General features: G+C 46.7%; 1 protein-coding gene across 14 annotated transcripts in view; it reads right to left on the reverse strand.

The window, feature by feature from the left end:
• Positions 1-4,202: 4,202 nt before the first annotated feature.
• Positions 4,203-18,807, reverse strand: part of LOC143021335 (uncharacterized) — a 568,810-nt gene continuing 554,205 nt past the window's right edge. For 11 of the 14 annotated variants that reach the window (XM_076178747.1, XM_076178748.1, XM_076178745.1 and 8 more), the window contains 2 exons: positions 8,182-8,322; positions 4,203-5,256 (listed from right to left, as the gene is read on the reverse strand). In XM_076178747.1, coding sequence (XP_076034862.1) covers positions 4,336-5,256; positions 8,182-8,322 — 1,062 coding nt within the window. In that variant the 3' untranslated portion in view covers positions 4,203-4,335. The remainder of the gene's footprint in view (positions 5,257-8,181; positions 8,323-18,807) is intronic. The other 3 variants (XM_076178755.1, XM_076178754.1, XM_076178746.1) reach the window with 1 other exon arrangement.

Raw genomic sequence — 18,807 nt, forward strand, 5'->3', positions numbered from 1 at the left:
GTCGTCAGGTCAGACGCAGTGAGCACGCCCATGACCGCCCGCGCCTGCTTGCTCGACCGCCGCCCGCAGGTCAGGTCAACCTCCACCCAGCCCAGTGCCACCCACCACAACCAGTGAGTAGTCAACCTTAAGGTCAGAGAGTTAATGAGTGACGCTACTTACGTGAATTGAGAGTGATGAGAGTGCTACGGTAATTGCAACCTGGGAGTGGTGGTCGAGGGGCGGCCGAGCAGCACAACTTTCTACTTGGCGGTTATTTCCATGAAGAACCTCAAGCTGCTGCTGCTGCCGACTCCTCGCAAACAGCCCTGGACCCTCCTCAGCCAGCCAGCCCGCCAGCAGCCTTGCGCCACCACCACCACCACTGTACCACCTTTGTACCACCACCATCATTACCACCACCACCATTACCACCACCACTACCTGAACGCGATAAGAGCGAGTCCTGGAGGGCTACAGCAATATATATATATATATATATATATATATATATATATATATATATATATATATATATATATATATATATATATATATATATATATATATATATATATATATATATATATATATATATATATATATATATACATATATATATATATATATACATATATATTATAAATATATATATATATATTATATATATACACATATATATATTATATACATATATATATATATATATATATATTATATATATATACATATATATATTATATATATATATATATACACATATTTATACATATATATATATATATATATATATATATATATATATATACATATATATATACATATATATATATATATATATATATTTATATTATATATATATACATATATTTATACAATATATATATATATGTATATTTATATATATACATATGTTTATACATATATATAATATATATATATATTATATATATATATATATATATATATATATATATATTTATATATATATATATATATATATATATATATATATATATATATATATATATATATATATATATATTTCACACAAGGCATCATAACGACTCCCATCCTCCTTCTCGAGGTTCCACTGACGAAGACGAACCTTCACGCTGCGGCTGCTGCTGCGGCTGCGACGCAAGCACACTGGTGGTGGAGGCGGCAGCGGCGGCGGCGGCGGCGGCGGCGGCGGTGGAGGAGGAGGGAGGAAGGGGAGGAGGAAGGTGTGGGGGCGGGGGGGGGGAGGGAAGGACGACGGGTGCTTGCTGACGGCCGGGTCCACAACTGAGCAAGAAGGGGGCTACGGAAACCAAGCTGGCCCATCACCTGGATTGTTGTTGATGATGATGCAGCTACTCGAAGCGAGACCCTGAGGCAATGCTGCTGTTAGAAAGGTCCGGGCGTGCTATGCTCTAACCTGACCAAGACTTTTAGTGTCATGCCGGGCGGGTAAAGGAGGAGCCGTGACAGAGAGAGAGTCAAGCAGAAATCAAACACAATGTCATGCATTCTACAGACTTATTATTTGAAAAATATTCTTGTACATACAGTAGGCCAATATTCTGTATCAGTAAAAGGACTGAAAATACACAGGCAAATTGTACATATACTTGATACCCAGACCAATATTGAAAAAGCACTAAAAGCTAGCAAATATAATAAATGATGAACAGAATCATAGAATTACATAAGAGACAAAAGATTAGAGCAGTCCAACAAAAACTGATGCCTGATGGGAGCAATGTGTACTGAACAAGCCCTGGGGGGGGGGAGTGGGAGAGCGCCCCTTTCTACAAAAAGGAAGCCATACACAATTACATCAACATAACCCATACCTAGTACAGCTCACATCAAGTATGGACGTGAGCATGGTACAGTAGTGCTACAATAGTACTAGGAATGCTGCAGCTGTGCACGGAGACCCTCGAAAAATACCGCTCCTGGCCTCCTGTCGGCCCTCCCTTTCACTACCCCGAGCCTCAAAATACCAACGCAAGCACACAACAGCGGTAGCAAATACACGCCAACTCAACTCGCGTACATACAAGCACTTGTCATCTTGGGTGTTAATGATCATCATAATAGTAATAATAGTAATAATACTACCAGCTGTGGCGTCGGTGCTGTTTCGGTGCACTCGTTAGGCATTCTTCTTAAAAAATAGTATACACACACACACACACACACGCGCACACACACGAATAACACGCGCACACGTGCGCACACACACACACACACACTGGCAGCCCAGAAATGATAGACAGGTGTAAAAGAGGAACACAACACCTTTGCATGATGTATCAGTGAGAAAACTATAAATGAATAACATCTTACGTTAATGCTTAAAATGTGTCTAGGTATCAAGACTGGTCACTTGGCCTGGCAATGTGTTAAAAGTTATGTCACAAGGATGATAAAAGGGGGGTGGGGGATTTGAACCCTTTACAGGTTGACCTGGCCCTGGGGTCAACCGTCCCAAGCCATCACTCAAAGGGTCAAAAATGTGTACCCGCCCATATCCACTCATAAGAGAGTGTGCTAAAAATAGGAAATGAACAATGCGCAAGTACGCTCATATATGAACATGGTCCTAAAGCTCTTGATGATTTGTAAAACATACACACACACACACACACACACACGCTGACACACGCGCGCGCGCGTACAGTATAAACACACCCATGTACAAAATTTTACACTTATTCACATTAAATTGATGATGCACCCACAAAGGCAAAAACGTACATACGTGTTTCCCCACACGTACACACAAGGCATACACACCGCCATGGGCTCTTCCCACAACCACTGTTTCGCGTGTCTTTACTTTACTGGCAATTCCATTTGAAATGGATCTACACTATCACAGACACTGGACAGGAATCGGCGGCGCGGTGGTTGGGGGAAGAGGCCAACGACGTAAGCAGCAGCGGCAGCAGCAGCAGCAGCAGAACGGGTGGGGGGCAGCTGCCGAGACCATGTACACCGTGAAGGGGCTAATGTTACTTAATGTAGCCACACAAACACTCGAAAAGGTGCAAACTAACTGGATAACGTGCACATGTGAATAACATTGTAAAAGGACGTGAGGGGGGGGGGTGGGGAGGGGGAGGCCAGACTGCTACAGTCCGGTCTGTCGTCGGCTTGGCCGACCAAGGCCGCTAATAATATTAATTATATTAATAATAATAATAGTAATAACTATACATACAAAATCTTATATATATATATATATATATATATATATATATATATATATATATATATGTATATAAATATATATATATATTATGTATATATATACTTGTATATATGTATATATATATATATATATTATATATATATATATATATATATATATATATATATATATATATAAAGAGCTACAAGGCCCCCCTTTTGAAGGGCAAAGGGCCTGGTCAAGGGGTGGGGGGTGATGCGGAGGCGGGGTGTCGGGAGCGAGAAAAATACAGGAGAGATAATAAATATTAATGACTGACTGAGGTTAACTCGACTGGTGTGACTGAGGTGGTGAAGAGGTAACGGCGTTGCAACTGCCAGCACCAGAGCCGTACTACTGCACATTGGGGGTGTGGGGGGGAGGGGGAGATGAGGACGATGGGGGAGCGTGATGTTTGCAAGGCTCGGGGGTATTGGAAGGCGCCAGCAGGATCTCCGTGCATCACATATCACAAACACCGTGTGGAGCCGGGCACCATGCACGCTTGTAACCCTCGGTTATCCCTTGCAAACATGCAGCAAAGTCTGCTCTGCGGTGTCATTTGTAAGCAAAATAGTCCTTGCAGTCTCATAAACTTGACAATTATTATGTCTCATTAGAATCTTACAAGCTAATAGTTTAAGTCTAAACCTTCTACACAGGTACAATAACAATAACTACGCTGACAGATACAATACACTAGGTCATTAATCTAGAAATGGGAAAGGCAGTTAGTAAGTTAAACATGTGCCCTCCAAGACACTGGTAGTCGTTAGTGTGGTGGCTTGACTAGAGTCCACTAGATGTTGGTCGATGTTGCTGATGATGTCATACCCCCTTTCTACCAGGGAACAACGCACGGACCACAAAAAGGGGGGCAAAGGGGGCAAGGGAGCTAAGGGTAGTAAAGGCCGTGGTTAAGGGCTAGCGTGAGGGTGGAAAAAAAGGGTGAGAGGGTGGAGAGGGTGGCCAGCTTGGGGACGGGAGGGTGAACAGAAGGGGCATATTCCCTATGATGGATGAGGAATGGGGGTCGCTAGACTATGTAGTACAGAGGCAGGGGGGGGGGAGTTTCTGGGGTGGGGGTGTGGGGAGACTTGCTCGTCAGCCAGTCGTACAAACATGCACACACTTTATGAAGTTTTCAGCTTCTTGTAGGGCTGCTCGCCACCTTGCGCCAATGTGTATTGGGTGTTTCCGGCCAAAGCAGTGTACTGGGGCATCACGAGCGAGCTGCTCGGATACTGTGGGTAAATGAGGGACGGGTTCACCAGGGAGACGTTGCCGGCACCGACCCCCGGCAAGGCCAGCCCGCTGGAGATGCCTCCTACATTGGGGAAGCCCATGCCCATGTGAGCAATGGGCATGCTCATTGACACCGGGGGCATCATGTATTGCGTCAGCCCCATATTGGGCATGGCGGAAGAGCTGAAGTTAAAGCCGGGCATGGCCGCCGCGGTGCTCATGGTGGGCCCGGGGGCCACTAGAGACGGGGGCGGAAGGTTGGTGGCAGCGGCAGGCTTCATGGCGGGGCGCATGCCCTTGCTCAGGGCAAAGCCAGTGTAGGAAAGCACGTTCATGGGCCCGGGCTGGAGGCCCAAGGGAGCCGGCGACGCATTGGCCAGCTCGGAACTGCCACTGGAAGAGTTGGATGCAGACGAGGAAGATAGGGAAGTGGTGTTGGTGGTGTTGGAGGAAGCTTTGGATGAGGAAAGGATTGCAAGGGCGGTGGATGTGGTTGAGGTGGCAGCAGTAGCACCAGCAGTAACAGCAGTAGCGGGCTGCGTAGAGGAAGCAACAACAGCAGCAGCAGCAGCAGCGTGCTTGTTAGCGTCGGTGTCGACCCCCTGGGTCCCCGCCCCACCGAGCGGCCCACCACTGCCTGCTCCGCCACTACCGCCTCGATACTCACATGACACGGGCACAAAGCTCTGGCCGCCGATTTGCTGCATCAAGGCCTGCTGGTACGCTGCGTTGCCCGTCGGCTGGTACACGGGGACCCCGGACTTGTCTCCCGCTGTGCGCTTGTACGGAACTCCCATCCCGGGGAAAGCCTGAAACATAGAAGACACTCAGTGAAGGCCGCGCAAGGCAGCCTGCCACCCGCTGCGCCCATGATTATACCACCGGGCGACGCGGGGGCATGACGGGGCCTGCAAACTTCCACATTCAGTTAAAAAAAAGCCTCCCCACCCCCGGCCCGCAGCTCAGGGCCGGGGGTCACAACCCCAAACAGGTCAGGCTAAAGGACAGCTCCTTCCTGCAGGTTGCCACGGGGTGTTGCCACGTTGTCTCGGCCTGCCCCGCGGGCAGAAACACAATTCCCCTCCCCCCAAGGTCCCGAGGGGAAGTTTTGGCCCATTGCTGCGTCTTTTGAGTACAAGAGCAAATTGCCTGGTGACACATGTAACTTGGGCTTCGTAAAAAGAAGACAACGACACATACCAGAAGGCAACACCCCGGCGTGAGGTCAAGGTCAACTTAATGCTATTTTAACCAATTACACTAGAATTACTCTAATGGAATACTGACAGAATTACTTAAATAGTACATAAGCAACGGTACACAATATAATGATAATAATGTACAGAATCTTCACACTAATAGTAAACGAAGGGTGCCAAGGCAAGAGGCCCTCTAACTGGGTCGTGGCACTGTCAGGGGGGGAGAGGGGGGGTTGAGGACGACCCTGTATTGGCACCCTTCGTCAGGAAAGCGTCAGTTGAAGTGACACGCAGCGAGTAGCACAGAGAAAGACGAGAAAGAGAGGGGAAGAAGAGAGAGGATCCGCTGTGCCTCAACGCAGGATAAGCAAGGACAGTGGGAGAAAACAGGAGGAGACGCACATAATGACACATTCTCTACTGAAGTCGTAGATCTTCAACTGTGAGACTGCCTGAGGCAATGTGGCACTTCAACTGGCGGCATCTATTACTTTAATGGCATTCGGCTACGCGCCTTATTCCACCAGACTTCACAACCTCTGCCCAATGCATTCCAGTTACGGGAAACAAGCCAATCTTAGTGACTTTTATGAAGCAAATGATTTAGTCCCCCCCCCTCCGGAGGACAAAGGTCAAGGGGGGGAGGGGAGAGGTGGGGGGCAGAAGTTCCGAGGCGAGTGCCCGATTGCCAACAACACAAAAGTCCCAGCTCGCCTTCGCCCATCGCTCGTAATGTCTTAAAAATTCTTTCTTTTCTGTTTGTTCATTGGTCGCTGACATCCGTTAGCTCAAATACTGCTGCACAAAAAATACGATTCCCTCAGTCGGGGAAAGCCTTTTTATCTTGTTTTTTAAAGATTTGTTATTTTGAAGATATATGAGAGTCCAATAGATTACATGCGATGAAAGAGGGCCTTGCTGGGTGACCCGAGCAACTCCTGTCAGCCGGCCTCCTCCTGTCGCCCCATGGGTACCGTGACCTCCCCTGACCACATCGCGGCAAGCGAGGTCAGGCGCCCCAGAGGGCAACAAGTTGCCGGAGAGGCGGAGTCGACCCGGAGACCCACGAAAAACATAAGTGTAAGACGGGCCACTTTGCAAGATCAAGGTCTAGTTTTCTTGCATCTGGTGGTCTAAGGCTTCTGGAGGGCTTCCCTGCAATCTAGACATATGTTTAGAGCTATATACGGGGGCGTGGAGGAAGGAGGAGGAGGCTAAGGAGGTTGGCGGGAGCTTGAGAGAGCGAGAGGAGAGTGTCATGGAAATGGAAATAGTAGTAGTGGTAGCAGCTGCGTGTTACAGGGAGAGTAATAACTACGATGTGAGTGGCCACAAAAGGTTTGTGTTGGTGGTGGTCAAGGCAAGGCAGTGGTCTGGGGGTCGTGTGGCTCAGGAAGTCTCACGAACAGGGGCGAGGATCTACTGACAGGTCGTACTTCGGGGACAGGGCAAGAGATACTGCGGCGCTAGGAGGGTGTAGAAGCTAGAGTTCTTCTTCTAGATCTAATGAAAAGAAATGATGATAATTGGTATACTTGTGTTACTAGTGCGGAAAAATAATGAGAAGTCTAGAATGCCAGAAGCCTCCAGAGAAGCGTAAATAGTCGATCTGATAGTCGATCTGAGCACAGCAGGGAGGTGAGAGGGGGACCACGCTGGGCCGAGGCTTTGCTGCGAAAAGGGCATAACAGCCAATTGGGTGCAAGTGAGTATCAATGTCATTGACAGCATCTAGATGGTAATAATAGTGGTAATAATAACAATGCGGCAACATGCAACGGAGGCAAGAGATGATGATCAGCCAATAGTTCAATCCATGAATCAATTTTGGCGGGGAAAGTGGTAGTGGCGTTAAGAGTGGAGTTGGCACTAGAGGCAGCGTCAGTGGATCTAGCGGTATCGGCTCAGTTGCAACAGTTTAGAGATGGCAAATGCTGGGGCTCGATCTTGCAAAACGGCAGCACTACTTGTATGTGACTACAGTCCGGGCGGGGCGGAAACGGCGGCGACCACCCAAGCTTGGCCTTCATGAATGACCTCAAGACCCGAAAAAACGTCTTTATTTCATTTTTTATTTATTCTTTTTTTTTCAACGAACCCGCGCGTGCTCCATGGGGACTTGGACAGGGGGCAAAGGGCTCTCCACACACATACCCATCACGCTATGGGTTGCAAGCAGGTAGTAGTTACTGTGAGGGCGTCAACGCTACGTTCTACGTGTGTACATTCTGACAGCTTTCCCTGAGCGAATGTTAATAGATGATCGAGTGGAGGTTGTGAGTGAGATGACACAAAAAAAAGAGAGATGCCTTGGAGCCACTTCGGGTGCGCTGTCGTGTGACGGCGGAGCAGCCCGGACAGTTGAGGACGGGACAAGTGAGTTAGAGACTGAGTTAGCGTGATTAATCGAGAAAGAAGATGATGGTGATGTGGAGAATCTGCCCCTTGGCCACTGCGGCCCCACATGGCCAAGGCGGGGTGGCCGTGCCTCTCCCCGCTGCCCAGACAACATGCAATGCGGCGATGCACAGGTACCATCAGGAGCTCGTCATGGGGGTCGCGGCCGCGCTTCTTGCCCAGTTCGGCGGCAGCAGCTGCAGCTGCGGCTGCGGCGGGCAGCGGCGGCGGGGGCACCGCGGGCACAGAGGCGGCCGCGGCCGCGACAGCAGCACCAGGCTATTAGTAGCAGGCGGGACAAGCCAAGCACGCCAGCATACAGCACCCAACAGACGCGTACCAACAACATGAGAAATAAAAGAAAGAAAGAAAGGCACGCGTTAACAAAATGTCTAATGTAAAGTGGTACAGTGCCGACACCCGAAGCCTTTTGCGGGCCTGGGACTGGGGGTGACGCCCCCTCATGCAGTCTACTATCCCCCCCCATTCCCTCCCATCTCCAGCATGATGACCCCCGTACCGTCGGCACACGCACACTCACACACACACACACACACACGCGCGCGCGGGCGCGCGCTGGCGGACGGGAGCGCGCGCGCGCGTGCGAGCGCACACACCGGGCCATGCACTGCCCTGCTGGAGAAGGTGCGGTGTCGCCCCGCCATGCAAGGTCAGTACATGGGGGAGGGTGGTGGAGGCGGGTGGGACGGGACGGGGGCCAGGCAATGGACGGGTGCCGGCTAGTGCATGATAACAGTGTAGGCAACATTGGTCACAGGGACAAGTGGGTATTTCCCCTTCAGCCTCAGGGGCGCCATGCAGCAGCAGGAGCAGCAGCAGCGACAGCAGCAGCAGGAGGAGGAACAGCAGCAGCAGCGTCCTGTAAGAGACGCGTTAAAGCCGCGTGTCCTTTAGCCACCGCCTGTCGAGTAAGAGGTGGGCGTGGTGACGCCAAGAAGAAGGGGCGTGGTCAGCTGTAAGTCAAACGTGGAAACGCCAATACACACAACAAAATGACACACTGAACTACTACCGCTTCTCCTCCTCCTCCTCCTCCTCCTCCTCCTGTGTTGGCCTTGACACAATGAAAACACAGCCACGCACGAACAAGGCAACAACGTCTAGTGTCTGTTTTCCACTGTTTGACGGCAGCTCGTGATGAGAAAGAAGCAAGACCTTGTCGGAAGAAGGGCGGCCCTGCACGGCCATCGTGCCGGGAAGGAAAAAACGTTCGATTCACTTCAGTGGACGACACAAAATCATGAATCGCGAGGCCAGTTTTTTTCCGACAAAGTTTTGCAAAGAAACACAAGGGCATAATCGAAACCACTTACCGTCTTCCAGACACAGCTTGTACATGACTTGACACGAACACAACACGATATATACCAAATGTACGTTTATATATACATATACATACATACATATATATATACATATACATACATACATATATATATATATATATATATATATATATATATATATAAACATATGAACACAGGCTTGTATTCTACAAAGCTCCTTGCATCAGATTATATTAGTAATAGGTAAATATCTGTTTCGTGGTGGAAACTTGTCTTTTAGAGTATCAGATCGAGAAGAACTGGGGGAGGGAGCAAAAGTCCCCTGTTCCCCCTGGGCACAGGCCAGACGCTTATCCCTCTACTCACCCTTTTTGATCTCAATCCTGGAGACGGTCACCATTCACACATTTTCACCATGGACTCATCCTTAATAATTTTTAATATATATATATATATATATATATATATATATATATATATATACATATATATATATATATATATACACACACATATAATTTACAACCGGCGACAACTCCCCTACACTCGGCATTTCTTACTGGAAGGATTCACGGGAGGAGACGTGAGGATTGTCAAAGAAACTCGTAGCAGCAACAGATGGACTGACTGACCAACATGGCGTCTACAGTGGTTGGGTTGTTGTTATGGACTGTCGTTTACCAGCGCTTCTGTCCTAGGTGTGGGAGTGTCCCCGCACGAATTAACAAGTGTCTCGCTGTGGCGCACGAGATTAGAACTCGTTTCTTAGCAACGTAAACTAAGGTAGGATCCCCCGAAATAGCTACTGGTGACTGCTACTTGCCCTGGCTGTCCGAACACATTAACATTAATGCAATATTATCATTATTATTACCCTTTTTTTAAATAATTGTATGTATGTTTCCTCCATGATTCGCCATACATTTCCTTTAACGATTTCAATTAAATAGAAATTCCTCGAAGCCCAAAAGAATCGTCATCATGGAGGCCTAACGACGGCCAAGGCTTCTGAGAAATATACATACATATACCAAGGCTTTTTCCCCCTTTCAAGGGAGGTAGCCAAAAAGGGAAAGGCATAAAAACACTCCCACTCATTTCATCCCTAAATACACTCCACACCCCTCCCACCCTCCCTCTCATCTGAGCACCTCCTGGATGACGGGTCATCCCTGCACCTTGCCCACCGCCCTGGGTCAGAAGCAGTGTCGCAAGACACAGCACATCCACAGCAAGGCCGCTTCATTTAATCGGCGACCCCCCCTCTCCGTCCCCCCTTGCATATAAGGAGAGGACGGGGAGAAATCCCTTCGGGCTGCGTCAAAATTTGCTCACACACACTACCTCACCCCCACCCCCCGCCCATTCCTCCTCATGCAATCACAACATCATCCATATACAACCATTCTCCACTCACCTGTCTTCCGTCCTCTCCCTTCCTTCCTCAACAGACATTCCCCTCTTCCCCAAAGCCCCCTTCACCCCATCCATCCACCTCATCCTAGGACGTCCCCTCATGTTCACTCCCTCCACATCTGCCTTCCATACCTCTTTTACTAGTCTTTCTTCACTCATTCTTTCCATGTGTCCAAACCATCCTAATATTCTTTCATCAACCCTATCTCCCAGCTCCTTTTTCACCCCTGTTCTCCTCCTCACCTCCTCATTTGGTGATAAGAGAGAGAGAGAGAGAGAGAGAGAGAGAGAGAGAGAGAGAGAGAGAGAGAGAGAGAGAGAGAGAGAGAGAGAGAGAGAGAGAGAGAGAGGGGGGGGGCGTGAGAGAATAAAAACGAAGAATGAAGGAAAGATTTAAAAAAAATTAAAACAAAAAGAAGTTTGGGCGTTATGAAGTGGGGAGGAGGGAAGAAGATCAGTGAAAATAACGACGTAAAGTGAAGAAGAGGAAGAAAGATCCGAAGAAGGAACAATGTCTGAAGACGAACGAGAACTAATAAGTAACGGCGGGCCGATGATGAGCAAGATTTTTTTCTTCTTCTTCTTTTTGGGACGGCAGATGGACAGAGTGTGAATATAATGTGCGACATGAGGATGGGACCTATAAAACGTGTAACTGACATTTAATGAACGAAAAAAGACGGGTCAAGATTAAAATAGAGAAAGAAAAAGGAGGTGGGGGAGGAGGAGGGAAGTGTGATTTACCCATGTACGAACAGAGTATGTAGAATATATAAATCCACCCAGAAAGGCTGGGTGGCCTTTTACCAGGTAGCACATACGGTCATATTCCAAAGTTCACCGACAAAATATATTAACATCCTTGTAAATTAATAAACATCACATGATATAGATATTGCTAAATCGAGGGTGACATGATGGGGGGGGTGCAGGAAATAGGTAGCCGTAGGCGCGGGGAGTGGGCGTGCGTGGGTGGTCAAGGCGGAGAAGGAAATAATGTACAGAGACAAGACTGTAAGGTGTCATTAGGTTTTCCCCTCCTAATTTACATTCTGAGAGAGAGAGAGAGAGAGAGGGGGGGGAGAAGGAGTGAGAGGGAGGGAGAGGGAGAGAGACAGTGAGAGAGAGAGAAGGAGGTAGGGAGGGGGAGAGAGTGAGAGAGAGAGAGGGGGAGACAGTGAGAGGTGGAGAGAGAGAGAGTAGAGAGAGAGTAGAGTAGAGAGAGAGAGAGAGAGAGAGTAAGAGTGGGTGGGGTGAGTACGCTTGGGTGGGCGCACATACAAGCTGCATTCTTTTGCGAGACTTGACTGAAGCCTGGATGTTGGCGCTGGTGTTCGGCAAGAATGCCCTATAACGTCGTCACACTCGCGGCATGTCATAAAAAACTTGGCTTCAAAACATTAATGACAAGGCCTTCAATCTCTAAGTTATCAGAAAGAAAACATCCGCTAAGAAAAAGTGAGGGAAAAAAGGTGAAAAAACTAAGGCACAAGCAGAGATATGACGTGTCAAATCGACATATTTCAATGAAGTTTTCCGATATCAATCACATTATTTACTGAGAATTGACGGTTACGTAATCCATAACCTCGTGAGAAATTACAAAGTTAATCTCGATTAATTCTTTGGGGAGCATCGTAAACTTCAATATCGTAAACTTCAATTCTGGCTTAATTAAGAATTGAGGAAAGGCTACAAAAGACAGAAATTCCCTTCCCACAACTCGTAATTGGTCTCAACACACACGACACATTAACCCAAAGAGCGTCTGTCACTGTCATCCTGGTGCGCAATTAAAAAAAGAAGTCATGTTTGTAAACGGAGGAAATCGCTCGCATCGCCATCTACGCGGCCGCTGATGAAGACTTGCAGCTACATCGTGTGACGCGCAGGGCTGAGGGCGATAAATCTTGTCAGGTTCGTACAATAACCTCCAAACTACGAATAATAAATCACGAGACACCTTGATCTTAAGACATCTTGCCCCCAACTTCGATCAACTCGATAGATTTACGAGATTCAATCTAAAAAGTACAGAATGAAGATGTGGGACGGCTAAGCAGCGACGTTATCCGTCAGGGCTACTGCTCGCTGCCTGTGGATGTGCGCGGTTAATCTGGAACGTGTATAGACCACTAGGCCTTTCTCACTAGCATTCTACTTGCTTTTGCTACTTCGTTAGAGCAGAAACAACTTTGGTTACGATCTTTTATTTTTTAAATATCCGAATTTCAAATTATTTATGCGTCATACAGTGAGAAGCTGAATGACGAACTAAAAAAAGTTAAACTTAAAATACGAATGTCAGACACATTGTTGTGATATTTCTACTCAAACATAGAAGCAAAAGCAAGTAGCATGTTAGCCTAGTGTGCCGCCACTGAGTCTCTTAATCCCACGCGGTGAAGTTCCCGAAAGTAAATAAAAGGACTCGACGTCAACCAAAGGAAATTTTTGAATATTTTATCTTGACGAAAGGTTTAATCATATACCCGTAGATAATGCCTATGCATGTATGTACATAAGTGTATACATGATCATACGTATGTTCAGTAACTAAACTCCTCTCTCTATGTATGTAATATCTATATACTGTATATATATATATATATATATATATATATATATATATATATATATATATATATATATATATATATATATATACACATCTATGTTCAGCTGGTTGTAACTATAGGAACAAAAATATTAATTGATATTTGATGCCTGATGTTGTATCCTGACTCCAAGTACACTTGCACTATACTAGCACGGTATTTTTTTTCCAATGACCCACTTAAGTATTTCTATTTTCCTCCTTTTTTTATTAAACGTACGTCTTGGTTCAGAATTCTTCGTTTTTCTTTTTGATAATTTCCTCGTTTTACCAATAGCAACCACATGGGTCGAGCAATAGAGAAAAAAAAAGTTAAGCTGCTCATGAGAAGCGAGCTTCACTGTGCATCCACACCTTGGTTCCTTACTGCATAAGAAACTCAGTCGAGAACAAGACCCTTAGAACAAGTACAGGTTACACTAAACCAAGAACTAAATCAACAACAGGCTGCACACTAAAACAAATAAAACAGGCTATACTCAAGCAACTTATTAGGCTATTTATACCCACAAACAAAACTGCCCACAGAACAGTATAAGGAAATGAATGGCACAGAAATATGTGCAAAAGCCCTCAAAACCACACGTCTCATAACCTTTGTCCATAGGAGACCGTGAAGAACCAACAAGCTTCTCTATCACACACACATCTACATACTAGTCACACATCATCACATCTTCAATAACCTGTTTCCTTGTACTCAACTAGTCTTACACACACACAAACACACACATACACACACACAGATAACCAGGAAGATCGATCGATCCAGCCTGTGATCCACGCCATCCAGACGTAGTTCTGGAAGGCCGAACGCATTAAAGAAGCGAGCCCCTCTATGAATATTCAAATTGGCATCACGGCGACAGAGGTCCCTTCCCTCAGTACACACGTCCCTCGGGACGACGTCCCTGCAGCTTGATCTCTCCTTCAGGATGTCTTTCCTGGACCTGTGTAGCTCCTTCTTCACATACACTCGCAATCCTGTGAATCCTTGCTTCTCTTCTTCTATGTATACAAAAACCGCATCGGAATCAAAAGCCACGAGGCATAATCAGGGTAAGCCGAGAAGTCTTAAATTGGCCAGGAAATTCTACCTTAACCCTGTCTGCTTGGACTGCCGGGGCAAGTGGTAGTTACAAGTGGTTGCTGGGGGTCGATCTAGCAAAGCCTAATCTACCAAACAATCCTATGTGATTTGAACAAAAACTGCTATCTCAGGAGGTGAGGACCAATGTCCTCGCCACCGAGACATTTCCTGAGTCCCGGGCAAGACTCATACTTGGCTCCCTTTCTCCCTTTCTCTCTCTCTCTCTCTCTCTCTCTCTCTCTCTCTCTCTCTCTCTCTCTCTCTCTCTCTCTCTCTCTCTCTCTCTCTCATGAGGGAAGGCCTTTGACAAGACGAATTGGGTCGAAGGAACGCCGAGAGAAAACTGGACGCAGAGAAGCCGCAAACGTGTCCAAGGGACCTGGAGGTAATGCCAAGTGACAGGAGTAACCAGTTCGGCTGGCACAAGTAATCAGAAAAAATATGGACCTACGAAAATCGAGCGACACAGCGCGGGGCCGCCCGGAAAAAAAAGAAAAAAGAAAAGAAGAGAGAAAAAAAGGAACACATTTTCTAAGGGCGGTAGACAGCGTGTCGCCACAGGGAGTGAAAAGCAATAGGTCAGGTACACCCAGAGGACTTCGAGACTGTGCTCGCTTCCTGCCAGCGGTGCTGAAGCAAGACATTTCGTCCCCGGGAAGCAAAGGAGGTCCTGGCGAACGGAGAAGAAGACTTTCGAGCTGAAAGGAACTCGAGAGCCAAGGGAGACACAAGGTTTGTAGCCGAGGCTTAGCAGAGGAATAAAAAAATATGTCATCGAGTAGGACTCGAAATACGATGGGAAAAAGAAATACGAACGTTCAAGACGTATGGCGAAAGAAAAGAAAATGGAGGAGCGGGCGAAAATGAAAAAAAGGAGGAAGGAGCGAAAATGAAATGTGGGTGGGGGAATAAAAGAAAACGGGGGGAGGTGAAAAGTAAAATAAAAAGGGAGGAGCGAAAATGAAAAGGGGAAGAACGAAAATAATAAAAAATGGGAAGGGGCGAAAATGAAAAAAAAGGGGAGAGGCAAAAATGAAAAAAGGGGGAAGGAATGAAACATTTAAAGAAAAGGGGGAGGGGCGAAAATGAAAAGAAAACATGAAAGGTGAAAAAAAGGAGGGGCGAAAAAAGGAGGAGGAGCGAAAATGAAAAAAGGGGGGAGGGGCGAAAATGAAAAGAAAATGGGGGGGTAGGAGCACGAAGAAAAAGTGTTCTCAGAACGAGAGACCAAAGCCACATACATATCATCTGAACCTCTTTAACACGATGGTATAATTCACAGATTTTCTTCTAATACCAGACATCTTTCAGCTGAGGGATGCCAACCCCTCTGCTGATACAAATCGCCTGGCAAACTTCATGTACTTCGATGCAGAAGCTGTCTGGTTATCTTTCTTCTGCCGAGAGACGGACCACGGCCTGAACGGGGTCTCGATACGACCGGAACCCCCATAGGGGACACTGTGCTGTCCACCGCATTCCACATACTTGAACGGTGGATCCCAGGTATGTGGAATGCGAAAAGCAGCATAGTTTCCTCTCTCAGGAGGCCTTGTAGTGCTAAATCTAATAGGGGGATATGAAGCCAAGGAGCAGTGGGGGGGGGGATATGCTGTAGATGGAGAAAGAATATTTTTGGTTGGAGGACACAGCACCAAACCAGACATTGTCCCGACGGCAACCCCTTCAACACCGGGTGTTTTTTTTTTTTTTTTCCCTTTTTTTCTTCTGTTCATTTCCGTGGTTGAACCGCCCCAGATAGCGATGGAGCTAAACTGCATCACGAAGTTTAACTTCTTGAACACAGTTAGCGATTTTATTCACTTCAAGCGTCAGACCTCAGTTAACCTCAATTGAGAACCTACTCGTCTTGGGATCAGACTCTAAACTGAGTAAAGATATATATGACGTTTGCAAAAAAAAAAAAAAAATATATATATATATATAAATATATATATATATACATATATATATGGAACACCACCGAATAGAGTGTGGGAGGGGCTAAATCAAACAAGATTTTTTTCAGGGGGGGAGGGGGCATTGTATGAAAATGGATCAGGTAACGAGGCCTAGGAAGGACCTGTTGTTATGGACTGTCACTGACCAGCGCTTCTATCCTTCCTCGAGTGCCTGGTGGTGCAAAACCCAGGGCCAGGTGCAGTAGCCACCAAAATAGTTTCATATTTAATTCCAGCCAGCGCTCACTAACTTTTCCCATCGTAACTTAAGACAACTTTGGGAATTCGCCGTTCGACTGGCCTAATAGCAGCAGTCAACCTACACACGGCTGGTATGTCTTAACACTCGGGACTACGCCCACCAGGGCTTCCTTGCTCCCTGAGAGGATTCCCACCCTACTCCCATTCCCATTCGTACATTTCCTCTTCCTCAAGTAATACAGCTGACTTTCTTCTCGTATGATTATGTATGTCTTAAGTGATATCACTCCCTATGCTCACTAGGCACCATACTTTAGTGTATCAGTGATCACCGCAGATTTAGGCCAAAATGGGATTTTGCTGACCAAGACATCTTTTGGCCCAAGATGCTTCCAGCTAAATATATATATAAAAGAACGTCACAGCAATGCAAAGAGGTTCTTCAAAACCCACATCGTGTAGATGTAACAGAGTCCCATTCCACCCCCTCCCCTTCTAACCATCAACCCCCGCAACCCCTCCCCCCCAAAAAAAAAAAAAAATCATGGTGTAAATAAAGTGCAACTATGGGAGTTATCTTCCTTCCACCGGGTTTCAAACTCGAGCCCAAGTTGTTCGGTGCGGGCAACACGCGCGGAATAGCTATTTTCCACGAGACCTCGGCGTTCTGACGTCCGCTCGCCTCGAGTCCGTGACGGACACTTCTTCCTCCTACACTGGGCTCAGGTTTCCACGTTCTCCACCGAAGAACAGAAGAACCAGCTTTGTTCTCCACCGAAGAACAGAAGAACCAGCTTCGTTCTCCACCGAAGAACAGAAGAACCAGCTTCATTCTCCACCGAAGGACAGAGGAACCAGCTTTGTTCTCCACCGAAGAACAGGAGATCCAGCTCTCTTCACCGAAGAACAGAAGAACCAGCTTTGTTCTCCACCGAAGAACAGGAAAGCCAGTTCTGTTCTCCACCGAAGAACAGAAGAACCAGCTTTGTTCTCCACCGAAAAAATTGAGAACCAGTATCGCTCTCCGTTCTTCACCAAAGAACAGAGGAACGACCTTGTTCTCGGTTCTCCGCCAGAGATTTGAAGAACAGGTTCCGTTCTCGATTCTCCACCAAAAAACGGACATTTCTCCACCGAAGAACAGAAGAACCGACTTCGTTCTCTGTTCTTCCCGAGAGATCTGTAGACCCGGTTCCGTTCTCGGCGGCCCCTGACTCGCTTCATTCCCGTTTCACGTTCTCATCGTTCACGACGAGCACGTTCCTCCAATTGGCCGCCACTGCCGTCAGCCCCTCCAGGGCCTCCGAGAGCATGTGCTACTGCGGGCATACGGACCGGACACATGCAAATACATAATTCCTTCCTGCTGTATCAATACATAAATACATATATATATATATATATATATATATATATATATATATATATATATATATATATATATATATATATATATATATATATCAGCTGAGGAGGGTACTTTTGAGAGTAAGGGCCGGACTCTCTTTCCTCTTACCAAAATCTGTCCAGTTTCGTAAAAATCATCTGTCCTTTGCCATGACAAAATCTACAAAGAGCGTCACTGTACTGCAAAGGGAGGGGGAGGGGGAGGGAACGATGGGCTGGGCGTCTCCTTTCTGCTCCCAGGGAACAAGAGGAGGCGCGACAAAGCCAAATCAAACCGATCTTTGAAGAACAAAAGAGGTCTGGTCATACAGCAGGGATGATTGAAGCCGCGACATCAGCTATTGCAGCAGCAGCAGCAGCAGCTGCAACTTACATCTCCGCGGTGAAAAGCAATGAACCTCTATAGAATACGAAAATACACTGACGAGCTCTTGTGACGTCACAACTTCGGATTTTGCTCAAATGAACACTTCCCCACCCAGCGAAGTGCTCGAAAGTGAACACCCGCTTCAACGAAAACCTATCCACATGCCCATCTACCTGTCGCCAGGCGATTTTATTCAACAGTCGTAATGGTAATAGATGGATATGTCCTTCACTTTGGGAGCAAAATGAGATGGGGGGTTAAATCGTTGATCCGGATTAATTCTCTCCCCCCACCCACCCCAACTAAGAAAGTCTGTTACCAGACGGATTTTATTTCGTGATCACAACGACTTCTGGGATTCTTATCAGATTGGCCCAAGTTTAGGGTGTGGAAAAGTG

This window comes from Oratosquilla oratoria, chromosome 42 (assembly GCF_046742065.1).
Source record: "Oratosquilla oratoria isolate Oo_2021 chromosome 42, ASM4674206v1, whole genome shotgun sequence".
Taxonomy (NCBI): domain Eukaryota; kingdom Metazoa; phylum Arthropoda; class Malacostraca; order Stomatopoda; family Squillidae; genus Oratosquilla; species Oratosquilla oratoria.